This window comes from Anopheles merus, chromosome 3L (assembly GCF_017562075.2).
Source record: "Anopheles merus strain MAF chromosome 3L, AmerM5.1, whole genome shotgun sequence".
NCBI classification, from domain to species: domain Eukaryota; kingdom Metazoa; phylum Arthropoda; class Insecta; order Diptera; family Culicidae; genus Anopheles; species Anopheles merus.
In genome coordinates, this window is record NC_054085.1 from 14,328,454 (window position 1) to 14,345,684 (window position 17,231).

The 17,231-nt window shown below is 42.1% G+C and overlaps 1 protein-coding gene and 1 long non-coding RNA gene across 4 annotated transcripts in view; one reads left to right on the forward strand and one right to left on the reverse strand.

The window, feature by feature from the left end:
- The first annotated feature begins 121 nt into the window (after window positions 1-121).
- LOC121599238 (RNA-binding protein 45-like) lies at window positions 122-2,602 on the forward strand. 2 transcript variants are annotated; one of them, XM_041926898.1, is made up of 4 exons: window positions 122-755; window positions 808-1,286; window positions 1,352-1,849; window positions 2,026-2,602. In XM_041926898.1, the coding sequence occupies exons 1-3, from the start codon at window positions 223-225 to the stop codon at window positions 1,816-1,818; spliced, it is 1,479 nt and encodes a 492-aa protein (XP_041782832.1). In that variant the 5' UTR covers window positions 122-222; the 3' UTR covers window positions 1,819-1,849; window positions 2,026-2,602. The 2 variants fall into 2 exon arrangements, with proteins under 2 accessions (XP_041782832.1, XP_041782831.1); XM_041926897.1 differs by having other exon boundaries at window positions 1,352-2,600.
- A 508-nt stretch (window positions 2,603-3,110) lies between these two features.
- The window catches only part of LOC121598737, a 41,331-nt gene continuing 27,210 nt past the window's right edge, over window positions 3,111-17,231 (reverse strand). Inside the window, exons 1-3 of one of the 2 annotated variants that reach the window (XR_006005610.1) lie at window positions 6,579-7,296; window positions 4,194-4,345; window positions 3,111-4,116 (exon numbers count right to left, since the gene is read on the reverse strand). This is a non-coding gene — a long non-coding RNA (uncharacterized LOC121598737). Of the gene's footprint in view, window positions 4,117-4,193; window positions 4,346-6,578; window positions 7,297-17,231 lie in introns of those variants that run through there. The other variant, XR_006005611.1, reaches the window with a different exon arrangement.

Consider the following 17,231-nt stretch of genomic DNA (forward strand, 5'->3'; position numbering starts at 1 on the left):
TACTACATTAAATCAAAAACTCCGAGTAAACGATAGTATTTTAGTAAAAAAAAAACGTTAAATTCGACTTACGCGGATATTCGAGTTACCCGGATTCGTCGAGAACGCAGAAACCGCGTAACTCGGGAACAGACTGTATTACCAACCTCACTTTTGCTGGAAATGTTCGTTTCATTTGAATAGCGTTCGATTTCATGCACATGGTTAATCCGCCTCCGGATAATGCCCGTTTTACTGTATTGTCCTTGCAATAGAATGATATTTACCCATAGTGCGTTTCAGCTTCTAGCCAGGCAGCCAGCTGATTTTGACATTTGCCATCCACAAGAACCAGTTTGTTTACAGTCGCTGCTGCTCCTGGTGACGAAGACAAGTTCTGCAAGTGTATTGCATGTTCTGTGTGCTTTTACTCAGTTAAACACCGTGTTGTCCGATTGTCCGTCAAGTGTCGGTACCAGTAGAGATAACACCATGTCGGATGTGAACCGCGCGAAAGAAATCTCCGAGGAACCGCCAATGTCCAGGCTGTTCGTGATCTGCGGCAAGCAAATCACGAAGGAGCAGCTAATAAAACACTTCGAACCGGACGGCACAATCGAAGAGTGTGTTGTGATAACGGACCGCAAGACCGGTCAGGGCAAGGGAGTTGCCTACGTAAAGTTCACCAAAACGTCGTCTGCTGCCCGTGGGCTGAGAAAGAATGGCACTGTTGTGGAGGGTGATACGCGACCAATTAAAGTGATGATTTCCGCAAGGTAAGAAAACAGGCTTTCTTCGACAGTGTGGTAATATGGTTCATATTTCCAGCTACAACCGTGACAAGAACAGTGATACGTCGGCGGACGTGAATGAAAACCAATTTCTGCGCCTGTTTGCAATCGTGCCGAGCAACCGTACGGAGGAACAGCTGAAGGAAGAGTTTGGTATGCACGGGACGGTAACGCAAGTACGCCTAGTACCGGACAAAAAGAACGACAAACAGTGTGCGGCGTACATAAAGTTTCCCACCTTCCTTGAGACGGCCCTGGCCATCGAGAACTGCAACCCTCAGTACAAGGCAAAATTTTGTGTACCGCGCAGCAAGCTACAGCAGGAGCGGGAACAGAAGGGGCAGCTGTCACCGGACACGTTCAACCGGAAGCGTGCCCATTCGCCCGATCGGCTGTCGACGGTTCGGGGTGACACGAAGCTGGTCGTGATCTGTAGCAACCAGCTCAATCAGGACCGATTGTGGCGCCTGTTTGACATATGCCCTGGGATGAAGTACTGCAGCATTATCACAGCTAGTAAGCTTTGCTAATGATTTGCTTGATGCATGGGTAAATAATTCTAGTGCTGTTGTATCTTACAGGTGAGATCAATATAACGGCCGCAGTCGTGTATTCAAGCCGGCAGGAAGCACAGCGGGCGGTCGATAAAATCCACGGCCTAGAGTATCCGCTCGGCGAACGGATCATCGTGCGGTTCGAGGAGGAGCTGAAGGAGGAACTCATCACGAAGGATACACTGACACAGTTTGGACCGCCGAAGCCGCTCGTGCCGGACGCGGTGCAGTTCGTGAAGAAAGCGTTCTTCATCTGCATGCCCGAGGCCGTGTCGGTGAAGCTGCTGACGGATGCGTTTTGCCGGTTCGGCGATCTGATCAAGGTGTACCTCGTGCCGGGCAAACGGCATGGCTATGCGGAGTTTGCGAGCGATGTCGCGGCCAACCGTGCCATTCAGCAGCTGCACGGTATGCAGCTGGGCGATTGCCGACTAAAGGTGCTGGAGTGTGCCGAGTACACGGGGGACCAGAAACGGAACCGGATGGAGCACTAACTCACCGCACGTACAATCTACTATCCGACGGGTGAGCGATGTTGCGATAGTTATGGTTTTTGGCGTTCTGTTTCCTTTTCCATTCTTTTGCAGATGTGTTGCGTCGTGTGGAGTAGCGTACGTGGAGCGGACGGCAAACGCGATTGTTCTACTGTTGGCCGCATCAAAGAGCTGTTGCCATAACTAATCGAAGCTATTTGTTTGCAGGTATGTACTCATGACGTTTGAAACCCCTGTAATGGTACTGTAAGCTAATGTACAACAGACTACAACGAAATACTGCATTGGTAGAATGAAAAATAGGATGGAAATAATATGTTTGAAATAAGAACTATGAATGACTTCTGGGTATATTGCAGTAACCTATACTCTGAAGCACTGTTTTATAGTAGTTTAGATAAATCTAATCTCAAATACTAAAATAAATACTAGAACGTAGGAAATTAAAATTTAATTAACCTTTAACAATGTTCACACAATTTCATAAGCAATTTATTCAATGCAAACGGGAGAAACTATCGAATAGAAGAATCAAATTGAAATGTTGTAATAACCGGTACACTGCACAACTCAAACGATGTAGAAATTTGACTTGGATGGAATATTGTAATAATTATTAACACTAGAAAGTACTTCAACACACTAGACTTCTTTAACATTCGTGCCTAACTAACGAACATGGAATAAACCTGAGAACTTGACTGTTGTACAAATCAATTGTTTATTCTATTCATATGTAGAAAATGAGAAAAATGCTTCAGATTGATCAATATTTAGTTTCTTCCATGTTCAACTATGTCCCAGATGAATGAAATAATTCAACAAAAGAAAAAGTAAGTGTTTTTTCGGCAAAATCGAGATAACCGTACGGTACAGAGGTGTAACAGTAACTGAAGTGTCCGGTTTTCGAGTGCGGCCTCTTTTATAGACATCGGAAGGCACTGCGCATGTCTGGCAGTCATTGCAATGTTTTCACTGCATATTTCCTGTATCAAATACCTGTTAAGTTGTTACTTACCTGTTTTATTATTACAAAAATCAACGCTAATTTAACAAAAATAGGAAAGTTTTGTCAAAATGAATTCCTTTTCATTTAATTCAAGATGATGAATTTGATGGCTTTTAATTAACAACCATTTACAAATCTGCTGATTTTTCAATAGAACCAAGAACCAAGTTTGTATATCAAAATATAAATTTAAGTAATTTAGGTTACTACTAATCCCTCTTGGTGCCTGTAACATAAAACATAAAATTAAAGTACGAATTAATTGACGCCGTCTGTTGAAATGGTAATGAGATAGTTTTTATGTTTATTTCACTGTTATTTCACTGTTACTTGACGATAATATTTGCTGATACACTTTACTGCACCGTGCTATTAGACCTCGATTTAGAGCTGAGTAATCAGTTACACTGGATTGACGAGCTTGATTGCAAAACAGAAAGCTTACTGGGTTCTATTCATATGCAAGACTGCTGTAAGATTACCATTTAAAGGGAAGAACTACCGGTTTGCTAATACCTAATCCTGCCCCTGGATGCTAGAATAAAGCTGTACGACAAAGTAGTTTACAACGACGAGTATTGTGACCTAAACTGATCAACTATGCACCAAAACGATAGCAAAAAATTAAAAGCAAAACATCGCACTAGCGATCATTTGTGTGCTCGAAAAGGGTGGCTATTTACTGTCTTACAAACCTCCTGCCAAATCGTAGCTGTGTGATGTCGATACATTCCCCCCAGGACTATATTTAAAAATTGCTTTTATTTCTGTGAGTGAAGTTTGCGTGTGAATTGCACGTTGCAATAGGTTTGCAAAAGGTTGCTTGTAGTATTTAGATATGATCCCGCCCGTCATCGGGAGGATGTTTGCAGAAACAGTCCGGTGGACAGGCGATCGGTACGGTCTCTGTTGGACAGTATGTGCATCGCTGATGATGATGGTAATCCTCGCTGATAGGAAAGAATCAAAACCGAGAAGAGATTTAAATGCATCATCAAATTTGATCGACACAAAACGGAAAGGATTCACCAAGTCAATTGCGAGATCGAATGAACTGGTGCAAATCCTTTCGTGTGTAATTAGGCATGAACATTCACGATTGTTGTCACATTTTTGTCACACTTTTGTCACTTGGTATGTAATATGTAATTATGTTTATTAAAAAAAAAAACAAGATCAATTTCGTTATCAAACCCAAATTGCAGCAAGAAATGCTGTCAAATATCGATGCTTCCCAGGGGAGTCGCTCCCGGCGTTACGGTCCTGTTGCTTGGCTGCGTTAATTGGTACTGAATAATTGATGAAATTAATTATACATTTATATCAATTTGACAATTCAATTTTAAGCTCCGCTTTCGGTCGTTACCGTGGAGAAGAGGTAAGAGTTGCCACCGATCTTGCGACGGCTTCTGAAGGTTTGCTGCTTCTTAAGCAAATGATGATTCGGATAATGATGAGTTCGTAGTGAAGTAATTGCTCCCATAGCAAAGCAACTTGCGTCCGCCAAGGTCTACAACCCTGAGAAAAGAATGGAAAAAGGAAGAAACAAAATTAAGTACCTTAAATACTTCCACCTTTCCAACAACTGGTAAGCCGGCGTGTGTGTCGAGAGGTGGATTTGTTTAGCGGCACTCGTAGTAAACAAACTATCTCTCGGGGTGCTTCAACTTCCCCTGCTTTGCAAACAGCAAATGATGAAGGCGTTACGCACTAGGAAGGAGCGTTAAATGTAGCGTAAATCCGACGGTTTTGAATGCCATTCACGACAAGGAAAAAAGGGGTTTTCTTTCGATAGTAAGGAGCCAACCGGTGGAACGTTCAAAAGGGCAGACTGCGCGTTGTAAAGTTGGTAACACTTCATAGCCTTTCCAGATGAAGGGTGTAATTGAATCGTTAAAGCTGGCACACTCACTCAACGGGGAGGGTGTGTCAGCTTCTACCCCGGTCCTGACCGGCACGGCATTTGTTTGGTTCTGATTGCTTCGAAGGATTGTATCGTTGTTATCGGCTTAGTTGTGATACATATCTTGTAATGGAAGGGAAGGTAATGAGGTGCAATTATGACCGAGAATATTTTTTGCTAGCTATGATGATGTGTTTTCGGGGGCCAAGATGTTGTGGAATTTATAACCTTTTCGATAAGTTTTTATGAGATGATTTGTTAGAGTGGTTTAAAGGTTGAGTATTATAGTATTTTGGAAATTCACGGATGATCCTTACTTGATGTGTGATCAATTATAGACTCCTTTATGGATTTGAAAAGCATTTCCTACTGCCACTTACTGTGTTATTTACTTTACTCTTACTAACAGTCTTGGAATTGGAAAGATAACTACTACGAAGTCTGTAAACTGTTTCTTGGTTTAAATGCCGTGAAGCCACTTTGCCACCTTCTTAAAGGCCTTAATGTAAGATGAGTAAATTGTGTAACTAATTGTTAATTAAGTGTGAATACATCACGTTGTCATGGAAGGCCACAAATTAGTTCTGAGGATATTGGTCATGAATTGGACACTACCTTTCTATGAAACGCGATTGCAGTTATTCAATCTTCATTCTTTAAGCTTTCGCCGCCAAGCGTTTCAGGCATGTTTCATTGGTGGCTTATTACTTTCTACTACTGATGCTCCTGATTTACTCTCGTCCATCTCGCTGTATGTTCCCTCTCGTTCTCTTCGTCCACGTGATCCTCTATCAATTAAAACATGTTATACTCTTTATACTTTCAATGATCCTCTTCTATCCTGTTTGAGGTGGTTTAACCAATATCTCTTTGATTTCGACTCCTCTCTTAACTTTTCCCGTAATCGTCTTCTTTCCTCTAAGTTTATTTATTTCTTCTTCTTAGTTTTCTTTTAATTTTTTTATTGCTTTAAGTTTATGATAGTCTCTACGCTCTACCTGTGTGTTTTTTTTTCTTTTGTGTTTTGCTAGGTCAGAACTAGTTTAGTTAGGTTTTTTTCATGAATGATTTTGTTTATTTGTTATTGTTTAATTAGTTTTAGGTCTTTTTTATTTAGCCTTAATGGCGGATATTGGAATAAATTAATGAAATGAAATGAAATGAAATGAAATGCATGATTTTTAACAGATTTCAACAAGGTTCTGGTTCTGGAGCTGGCCTTCTAGATTTTTTTTTAAAGGTCTCTGTATCTCTGTAGTTTTTCAACATTAAGAATGATAGAACGTATGCTCATGATGTGAGTGCCTAAAGGTTCCACCAACGAAAGTAATGGGGTTTTCTAGAAAATAGCTTTACTTCCTACCTTAAAAAATACTTATTTTTGTTTCTGACTAATCTGATTGCTTCGGGGTAGATTCTGGGGTCAAATATCGTATGACACAAGTCCAGCTTATACAAGACTGAACAAAGATATTGCTTACTTATTCTGACTTTAGTGACTTCTCCAAAAATTGAAAGAGAATAGTTTAGTTTCTGTGAAAAGTTTCTATATCTCTTTTAGAAATGAGACCTAAAACTGTTCTTTTACTTGAAAATTATACTCACATCCAATATTCTTCATAGTCTAAATCTGCTTAGAACACCTATACTCTTCCACGCTTTTGTACTGTAACAGTTGCAAAAATATTGCATTATAAGCTCATTTAAGTATTCGACATGGCAATTCAACCTGTTGCTAGCACATTCCACAAAATACGACACACTCTTTGTTTCTAGAACCTCATCGCCAGTACATGATCAGGAATCGAACGACATTGGTAAAACTTATAAATTCTATTCAACACTCACCAACGGACACTTTCACTTCCAACTGCAAACAGCTCATCATCAACATCATCACTGGCATTCAGTCAGAAGCAGCATTTGTTTGCTGCAAATGCGAATCGTAAGGCCAATCGCCCAAGAACACTTTCACATTGTAAACGCCACAATAGTGGCCACCTCAATGCACATCACACATCTACACGGCACTGTGATAGCATCCCGATCAAGGACGACAGTCTGTTGAATATTTGAACGATCCTTACGCGGATGCGTGTCATCTGTGGTACGGCACACGTCGGCGATGGTAGTGTCTAATGCCGACGGCTTTAGTAACTGTGTGAGCCGCCCTGGTCGAAAATGTGCCAGGCGCCAGGCCAGGCCGGGCTGACACGCAACAGATCGACCAGCGTGACGGAGATAATGGGAAATTGCTTCACAATTTAGCAAACTCCTGCAGGGGGCTTTGGAGTGCGTGGGAGCTCGTCCTCGGGGGAACAATAATCACTGAAGCGACATGATTGCTCGCAGTGGCAGGAATGTGAAGCACTGCTGCGCGCACGCCTAAACGTTACATGAAGGAATGGCTCCCGCGTCTCGGCCGCTGATTGGTCGATCTACGGTTCGGAGGGGCGTGATTGTACGGCTACTAGCTTGCTACTACAAAATTCAATTACACATACTGGAAAGGAAATAGGACAGCCGGCGCTACTCGTTCATTACCTTTTACGGGCGTCATTCACCGGGCGGCGATTCTTTACGAACAAAAGCGACCCGTGTGTTTGTCTGCAGTGTATTTAATAAAGGACGTAGCTTGTCACAAATTTAGACATCCTTTCGCTCGTCTCCTTTCCCGTCCGCTGGTGCTTCTCGGCGAGCCTTTGTTACGGTTACATATAATTGTTTTATAAGCTTCATTCAACCATCCGCCATTGTGTGGAGGTAATAGAATTTAAACAAGACTATTGATTTTCCTACAAACGACCAGTGGAATGAGTAACCATCTGGCTCTTGGTCTTTTTCACTACCTATCTCTCTCTTTTTTTCGTTTTACACTCCTAACGATCCTGACAATCATTATCGTTTACTTTGCCGCCCTTCTGCTCGCAAAAAACAAACAATCCACCACTCCGTCAGGTTGACTTTTCAGGGTACCAGAGTCCTGAACAAGCGGGAAAATAAATGAGAACATCGAACCACCCACCACCACCACCACACCCAATTACGCTGCACTGTGCGTGGTTTTTCCCCTGGGGAGGTGAAAAGGCTTGCGTTTTTCTCCTCAACATCACCATTTGTGTCTCTTCACTAGGAAGGGGAGAGCGTAAAGCGTACGACCGGGATGAACAGCAAGCCAGGGCGTAATTGAATGCGATTTGTGGTGTGAAAATTAATTAAATACAAATTGAGTTGATTATCGGTGAGCGTGAAGTTCGCAATCATCCTTTCTATCGCTGGTGTGCGCTGATTCGACTACGTAAACCCCCCGGACACGGTCGGATGAGCCGTGCGGTGGTGGTGAGTTCACTTTATTATTCATTTTTCAATTTTCCTACCAAATGATCTACCGGGCACCGGGAAAATAATGGTCCGGGTTGGCTTTTGGCGGTGCAGTCGGTGGAGAGGACGTTTCGTTCGAGTGGTTTATTACCGTGGGAGAGAGTGTTGTTTGTGAAGGATGAGGCATTTATCCATTGTAGCGCTGCAGCAGTGGCGCGTTAAACGGTGGGCGGACTGGGCGGCCGCCAGGGGCCCCGGCGATCTAGGGGGCCCCGTCATTGTGGATGTTCGACTTCGTATCGATTCTCCCCCCCCCCCCCCCTCTGGATGGGACTTTTACCATCTATTTCAAAAAGACTCATTTTTAATTAATGCATTTTTCCCATCGCTTCACTCACTGTATTTTGTCAAGGGCCCGAACCGAAATACCGGGGCCCCATACTACTCAAAGCAGCACATTAAATGTTCTAAGAAATCTGCCAATACTTGCATCACAGTCGCAAGCGAAGAACGCTGCGACATGCGCGCACAGCTCAAATCAATACCTCATCATCGTTGTCGCAAAGTATTGGACAGAGCGAGAAACCGTTAATTTTTGCTGGTGTGGGTGGCCTGTGCACGAGCACCCAAACCCAAAACCACGCAGAGCAACTTGCTGCTAAAATGGAATGCACAGCACGCTGCGCTTAACTACCACCGAAAACCCGTTACACAACACAATCATACAACACACCCAAGCAAAAATTTAAAGACCCCGAAACACAATATCAATACACCGACTCGTAGCCGGTAAAATTAGCAGGAAAAATTGACTAACATCAAGCAAGCAACGGTGCTCCAGTGGGTAGAGGTTTCATTCGAGAAACGATTCCATCGATATCGATGTGTGCGCTTTTCAATTTGGCTGGGATGAAACGTGCCTGCGCTTGTCTGGGGCCCCTATACTTGTTTTGCAGATGTGTGCCGAAAACAGACAGCTGTTTTCACGCGAAAAATGGTATTCACATCTCAAGCCTGAGATCGTGGAGCGTGCCTGCTTTTAACGAAAAACCTTAAATTTTCACGCGGGGTCCTACTCAACTTTTGTGGTCAACTGACAAATAGGGGAAATCGGGAAGGGGTGGTATTCATATGTCCAAAAAGGAACTCGAAAAAGGAACATAGTTGTATTTACATACAACTTTTTGCGTGAAGACAAAATAAAAAACCGTTACAGCTATACTGAAGCCAAAACTCAAAGGTGGTTTACGGGGCCTCAACGATTATGTGGACTCTTCGATGAAGGGGTCCCGTCGGTAAGGGCCCCGTCGGTAAGGAGGCCCCATCAATAAGGGTCCCCGTCTATTAGGGGCCCCATCAATAAGGGGCCCCGTCCATTTGGTGTCTTGGTGTGGATGGTCCGTGCTCGAGCTCACCAAAAAAACGCGGAGACACTTGCTGCTAAAATCCAATGCACGGAACACAGGACAGCGCTGCGTTTAACCACAAAGAAAACCCGTTGAAACAGCCACAATCACAAATCATACACAGACAAAAATTTAAAGGCCCCTAAACAAAATTTCAATACACCGGCTCGTAGCCGGAGAAATTCGCAGGAAAAATTGACACCAAGCTCGCGTTGCTTTAAAAAGTCTAGGAAGATCGTTTGGTCAACGGTCCTTCAGTGGGTTGAGGTCTCATTCGAGAAATGGTTAAATCGATGTCATTGTGTGCACTCTTGGCTGGGATGAACCGTCTTGTTCTTGTATACGGGGCCCCTGCTACCGCTTTGCGATTTTGTGTCGAAAGCAGACAGCTGTTTCACACGAAAAATGGTATTCACATTCCTGGCCTGGGATAGTGGATTGTGTGTGTCTTTTAATGCAAAAACTAAAATTTTCATTCTTGGCCCTAATCGAACACATCAAGTTTGTGGACCGAAGAGAAGGGGAAATGGGAAAGGTTTCAGTTAGAAGGAAGGGGGGAAGGGTATAAAAATACTCAAGGAACCTATGGACCATGTTCATTTATATATGGTTTTTATCGACTATTTCAATTTTTGCGAATACAACAAGACCAAAAACCGTTACAGATGCATCTACATCCAGCCATAAAACGAAGAACAATCTCCATTGCCTCGGCCATTTGGGGGCCCCGTTGATGATTCGGTCGATTGAGGGGCCCCTTCCATTTGATGTTGTCAACCTAATATATCCCCATTTTTCCCCGGGGGTTATGTTTACAATCAGATTTACTATTACTACCAGACCTATCAGAAGCATATTTATTTTACTTATCAGAAGCATTTTACTATCAGAAGCAGAAAACATTTGCCTTTTTAACATGTGCAATATTTTTGTTTACCATGTGCACCTTAGTTGGAAGCGTAGAACGCTGCGATACATGCCCAGAGCTCAACACAATATCATTTCATCATCGATGGCCCAAAGCGTTGGATCAAATGCATTGAACGCTACGCGCGAGTTGGGTAAAGCGAAATCCGTTACAAGAGATGCCTCACACAAACTACATGCACATACGACATTAAAAGGCTCCGAAACCGATCTCAACACAACGGTTCGTAGCCGTAGAAATAAGCAAGAAAAATTGGCTGACACCAAGCACGCTCTTTTTATCTGTTGAGGTTTCATTCAAGAATCGATTCCGATGTCGATGTGTGCGTTTTTTAATTTGGCCTGTGTGTATGTTATCACGCAAAAACTAAGAACTCGTGCCCCGGCTAACCTTTGGGGCCCCAGTTAAAATTGTGGACTGGACGAAGTGATGGTGGAAAGGCAAGCTGTTGAAGGGTTTGGGTCAAATTTGGAAGGGTCGACGGAAAGGAAATATCGATATGAATGATCGCGTAAAATTTGAACTAATTAAGCTATCGGCAAAGTCCGGCCCACCACAATATGCAGTCAGGCCCGAGAAAATATTTGCGCGATTTTGAAAGATAGGAAGATCCTATTTATTAAAAATTAACTGAACATATTTTAATATGACAATTCATATCGTTGAACTATTCCAAATTTGATCACCATAACATGGATTGTCGGACCAATCAATATGGTCAAATTTGAGGAGAAATTAGAAAATAGAAACGAATAATTCCATAAAAACCTAACTGTTGATTTTACGAGAACAATGGTTACACTCTATTGCTTTTTAAGGATGCAACGATTTTCTTGGAGCTTTTTTTTTAAGAAATGCACTATCAATTCGTCTGACCTGGCCTTACTTGTCCGTGGCCTCATAAAAGTACTGAACGATTGTACGTTTGTCTCGATATTTTTCAGCTGTTAACTATTTTGTACCATCTCCAGATATATCCTAGAAAACAATTTGAAACATGGAAGGAAGGGTACGTTAAGAAGCGATATTGCGATTTTGCTTTATTGTTTTGAGCTTTTTATGACTTTTGCACACTATGCTGCAGACTCTTAATTGAAGAATCTTTACATTCAATTTTAGTTATTGTAATTAATAAAATGAATTTAAAACTTGCTTGGATGATATAATAATCTAAGAAAACCAATAACCAATCGCATTGTTTAATAACATAAATATCATATCATTTTGTGTATTAACTGTAATAATATAATAATGTATGTGTAAAACAAATGCATTCTCCTGGCCCTCACCGCTCGATCATTTAGAAAGCAGCTGATCTAAAGCAGTGGTCTCCAACCTGTGGTCCGTGGATTACTTGAGACAAACATACTGCAATACAAGGTATTTCCAGTTACTTTCGAATGAAAATATTGTTTTTCCAGCGTGCAAGAAGTTATCGCTTTGACCGATTGAAAATGAAGTGGCCGTAATTCGAAGCCAGACGGTACTTCAGTATTCATTGTAAAGGTAAACCAACGTAAAAGCAAAATATTGTTTTCATGTTATGCTCACGATGACGATTTTAAATCAAATCGTCCGTATTATGAAACACGAGCTGGAAATTGTAAAGTAGGAAAGAAAATATCGTTTAGAACCATCGTTCTTGTCCATAAAAGACAAACGTAACTAGCTTAGCGAAAACGATAACTTTCCGACCTTTAACTTCTATTGAGTATAGATAAAACCAACAACAACGATCATGGCAGGTCAGATTTGTTCGGATTGTCAGGATAGGACTAAGCCCATCCATCATCTATCGACTTCTCATTTAAGGAGTTTACTTATGTCCTCCTACCCAAGGTAAGCCCTCTAAACTCCAACGTCCTACAGGTTTTTATGATCGCCTAGACCAGGGGTCTCCAAACTTTTCAGTTCGCGGGCCGCATTTCTTCGTAAATATCGTTGTTGAGGGCCATTTACGCGTTACTTTTGGTAATGAGAACGTTTAAAACTTGTTTTGACAAGAAAATACTTAATAAATGTTTTAAAGTTCTGCATTTTTCTTTTATAGTAACTTGATTCTTGTCTTGGTTTAGTAAAAATTAAAAAAAAATGATGGAAACTGTCAAACATATATGATATTTACATTATCCTTTACAACATCATCACGGGCCGCATTATAGGCTCTCGAGGGCCGTAGTTTGGAAACCCCTGGCCTAGACGATCAAGTGTCGAAAGTCCGCTTCGAAACAGTATCCACAGTGCCCAAAATTTTAACATACCACAAAGCCTTTCTGATATTAATGATTGTTAAGTCATTACTATCGATTGAAAATTAGCGAAAAAAGTATTAAAATTGGGGTTTTTACTGATGCGCGGGTGGCAGTCCATTCTGCTTATGTTCATCTCTGTTTCATAAAGTTTTATACAGATGTGAATTGTATTTTGTCGAAAGAAGTTTGTTGATTTGGTATAATGGGTATTTGGCCGAATACGCACCTAAAATTTATCGGGGTGTCTGTAAGCGGTTACCAAATCAAATTTTTGTTCATCACGAGCAAGTGGGCTTCGCAGTATGTTTTCCTTTGAAGCTCAGACGTGTCGTTTTGGTAGAATAAATAGCTGCATTTTCAGTAATTTGTTTTACTGATATTCAGTACCATGTATTACTTAATAGCTTTCAGTCAAAAATGTAACTGCAGCAAACTTATACAATTTGCAGTGTATGATTCGTACACCAAACCCCCCCCCCCCCCCCCCCCCCCCGCGATGGATTTGGTGAAGGGGCCCCGTCTACCATAACGCCTAGGGCCTCGGAGAGGCTTGACCCGCCACTGCGCTGCAGTGTAATTTAATCGGATAATACTGATGGATAGTGTTTCTCTTTGCAAAAGGATGAAGGTGGAGAACTTCATATGAAATCATTTATTTAAGGCACAAGGAGTGGTTTATGCAAATTGTGCAAGTGAGAATGAAGTATTTTTTTAATGTTGTATTTTTTTTTGTTACTTCTATAGATGAAAAAATATTATATTTTATAATAATAACTACAGTATTATAATAATTATTATAACTAATGTAAAAATAATCATGCGAATAATGTACCAAACTATGTTATTGAATTATATTTTCTGAATTGTTGCAATCCATCAAGCTGAAATTTACTATAAGAAATATTAAATCATTTATAAGTCTTTTTCATTTTGATAACTGTATCAAAGTACCAAAAATGTTTGTAAATGTTCCATTTACTAAGCAACTTTCTCTTAGTTTGTTCTGAAAAGCGCCATAAATATCTCTGGCGGCAGGTTTCGGTACTAGTCAGTAGGCCCCGCCTCTTTCTTTTTCGGTACATAGAGTGCACACTATGAAATGCTAAGGACAGATATCCATTTGGCAAGGCGGTATTTTTTAGGTGTTTTATTTCGATGTGTTAAATATCAGAAAAATGTATTTATAAATAATTTCAGCAATGCTTAAACCGACAAAAGACACAAAATATATGTTCGATCAAACCATGTACTTCCACCAGCAATCTCAGGCAAAGGATTGTGATTGGTTTATTTACCGTTCGAAAAAGGCGGTTTTGGAAGCGTTATTTAAGGCTGCGCGCGTACGCTATTTACTTTTGCCGCGCGACCGCGCCAAAGTTTAATTATGTTTCACTCCTCCTCCTTCGTGGCATGTGCATTCAAAGCGTAGGTGATAAGGAGAGCCATGGGAGATGCGAGGCTGCTGCAATGCATCTCGGCAAAGGACGAAAGAGAAAGAAGGAAAATGAAGGAAATGGCAAGACCCTTAGCCATCGCTAACGCACCATGCACGCACGGTTTCATTGACTGGTGCCCGGGCCGACCGCGGGATCATTCTTGATTTGTACCCACGGTTGCACGGTTCTGCTGTTGCCGGGCTGTTGCTGGCCCGTGACCCGTTTGCTGGCGAGTGGCCAGGCTGCATCCGCGGCCGACCCATTCCCGCAAACGGGCCCGCCGGCTTGCAAACGGTCCGGGCCGGTGGCCCAAAGCGACAGAAGCGACAAAAGAAGCGGCCACTTCTCCAACCACTTCTACTCAAGCGGTGGGAACAATCTCGAGAAACATCGGTGCTGCTCCCATGTCCGGTGAATAACGTTCGTGATCTTGTGCGCCGCCGAGGAGACACCCGGTGATCCCGGCGGTGGCAAAAACGGTTTTTGAAAGTACGTTTGCAAAAGAGAATTCAATTTCCTTGCAAACGACATAAACTATTGAAACAATAGAGAGAGAAGGAGGGAGAGAGAGAGAGAGAGAGAGAGAGAGAGAAAGAGAGAGAAAGAGAGAGAGAGAAAGAGAGGAAGAGAAAAAGACAGAAGGACAGAGGGAAGAATCAGATAAATTCCCTGACCCAATATTGATATCCCAAGCATATCAATGATAGTTGTCCAAGTTTCGCAGACGCCACGACCAGGCAAGGCAAAGTGCAAAATTACATCGCGCATGCAAGCTTCAAGTTTGATAAAGTGCATAAAATTGTATGCAAGCTGTTGTTAGAGCTTTTGTAGCACTGCAACATTGAATGCAACTGTCAGTGGAATTTAAGCTACAAGCGGCATGTCCTGTTATACAAAAGCTCTATCAATAAAACAGAATGCTTTCAGAACACTACAAATGTTTCCATTGGTTCAATTTTGAATATGAACTGTTGTTGTTATACAAATAAAACTGAGTGGCTCTGATACCAAATTATAACGAATCGAATTGAAGTAACTAATATCAAAATGTGGGTTTTATCAGTGATTAATCACCATTTTCCAGCTCAAATTTCAATCTATAGTCAATGTCTCGTTGTCTTATACTCAAGGTATGAGAATATAATACCTCATTTGTTTTATGTTTTAGGCATGTATTTCGTTTAATATTACAAACCCCTTGTTATCCACATCGATGCTATTTTTTGCTTCCTTTTTATTGGCAGTATAATAAATCAGTGATCAATGCATCAACCCTTCCCTGCTAAGCTGTGTACAGCTTATCACAGTTTGGAATTTTAATTGAAATATCTCTTTTTTTTACATTTGGTAAATCACAACCCGTTACTCTCAACCCATGCATGAGTGAAAATAGCATGTGTGCCGGTACCATTTTTTTGTGTGTTAAAATCTTTCTCCAACACGCATTTACCGCACAAAACAATCCCTCCTAGGCAAACCTCTCTCTGCTCTGGGTCCGGGTGTCGATTATTATTACGTCGATCGCGTCCCATTATTCGAAGGCACGAGTCCTTTTCCGGGCACACGCTACATAGCACACGCGTAATTATATCCCTGTCGGCTACCTTTCCCTACGACCCCTTCGACACACACACAACAGAGACCCCTAGAAGAAGCATCTTGGCAGCAAACGATTTGCGTACAGGCGCAAACGACGTACCCAGGTGGTCGTACGAGAGCACGGTGCGCCCTCATAGCATCAGACGCAGCAGACACACGGTTACGCCTGATTAACTATGCACCCTTTCAATCACTCGTTCGGCACACACACACTGTGTTCGATTCGACATCGGTAGTGTGCCGTCGTGGCACACTAAAACTATTATTGGAATCGAACCGAAACCGAAACCGAGAATGCCAACAGCGCGAACCATCTACCATCTGGCATGAAAATGAAATTAATAAAAAAGCATGTGACGCACATAGAAGACGCACGCATTAAATGATCGAACCCCTGACAAAAGAATAGTTCGATTTTTGCTATTTCCAATACTAAAAAGGGGACTGTTTTTTGGGTGAGTCTTTTAGAGCTGCGTCCGTTGCAACATAAATAAACACAAAAACCACGGTGCTTGTAGAAAAAAAACTGCAACTGCACTCACTGCCCTCAATAGTCTCGCACAGCATGAAGGGTACAGTTATATGCAGGAGTTTTTTTTCGGTGCTACTCACAAGTTTTCCATCCCCCTAAAAATACAGAGAGTCACCCTTTGTGGGTAGGACGAAACACACATACAAACGCAAATCTTACCCCTCAGAAAACGACGAAAAAAAACTGCAACCGCGTCCTTTTTTTTCGACGCAGCAGCATTTTTTTTTTCGAAATACATTCTAAAGGCCGTTCCTCCTTGCGTTTTCACCCATCACTGTATGGGTGTCATTTTTTATGTGTACGCAAAAAAACAGAAGGGGACGAACGGAGCGTACCGTCGGGACAGCAAGCCGGGAGGGAAGATTTTCCACTGCAGAGCACGGCAGGGTACAAACAGGAAGGGAAAAAAACGTCCCATTTATGTTAGTATATGCTTCATTTGGAGTTTTTTTTTTCGTCGCTTGGTATGGAAAATGTGGCGATTTAAGAGCAGGGGTGGGAAGAATGGGGTTGGATTGTTGCTCGCTCGTGGCCAAAAACGCAAACCGGCGCCGAAATCGGTCTTCCCATTTTGCGATTTTTTTTCCTCGCTCTTCCCTCCGGCCTTTACAGCTTGATCGTTTTCTTCGCCCTTCGGTCTAACCTCAAAGACTTTCCCTCGTCTTGAACCACCTGCGTCCCTGTGTATTTTTTTCCATCACGTATGTGTTGGTGTGTGTGAGTAATGTGCTTTTCACCCACTGGCGATTGGAAAATTTTCCACTTTCCTTCCGGAGTGAAGCATCTTTTTTTTTTGGTTTTCTTCTTCTAGCTGCTTCAAATCGTGGGTGAGCTGAACGAAAAAATGAAGCAGCTTTGTGTGTGGGTAAGCGCCCAAGGACGACATCGTTTCGCGTCAGGAAGAAATTGGTGATTTAGTAAATTTTTACCTCCTCCTTTCTTGTATCTCGGCTCTCTTTCTCTCTGCTCTTGTTTAATGCCATGCTTTCGGCACAACGATGGTTGTGTGTAATGCGATATTAAATTA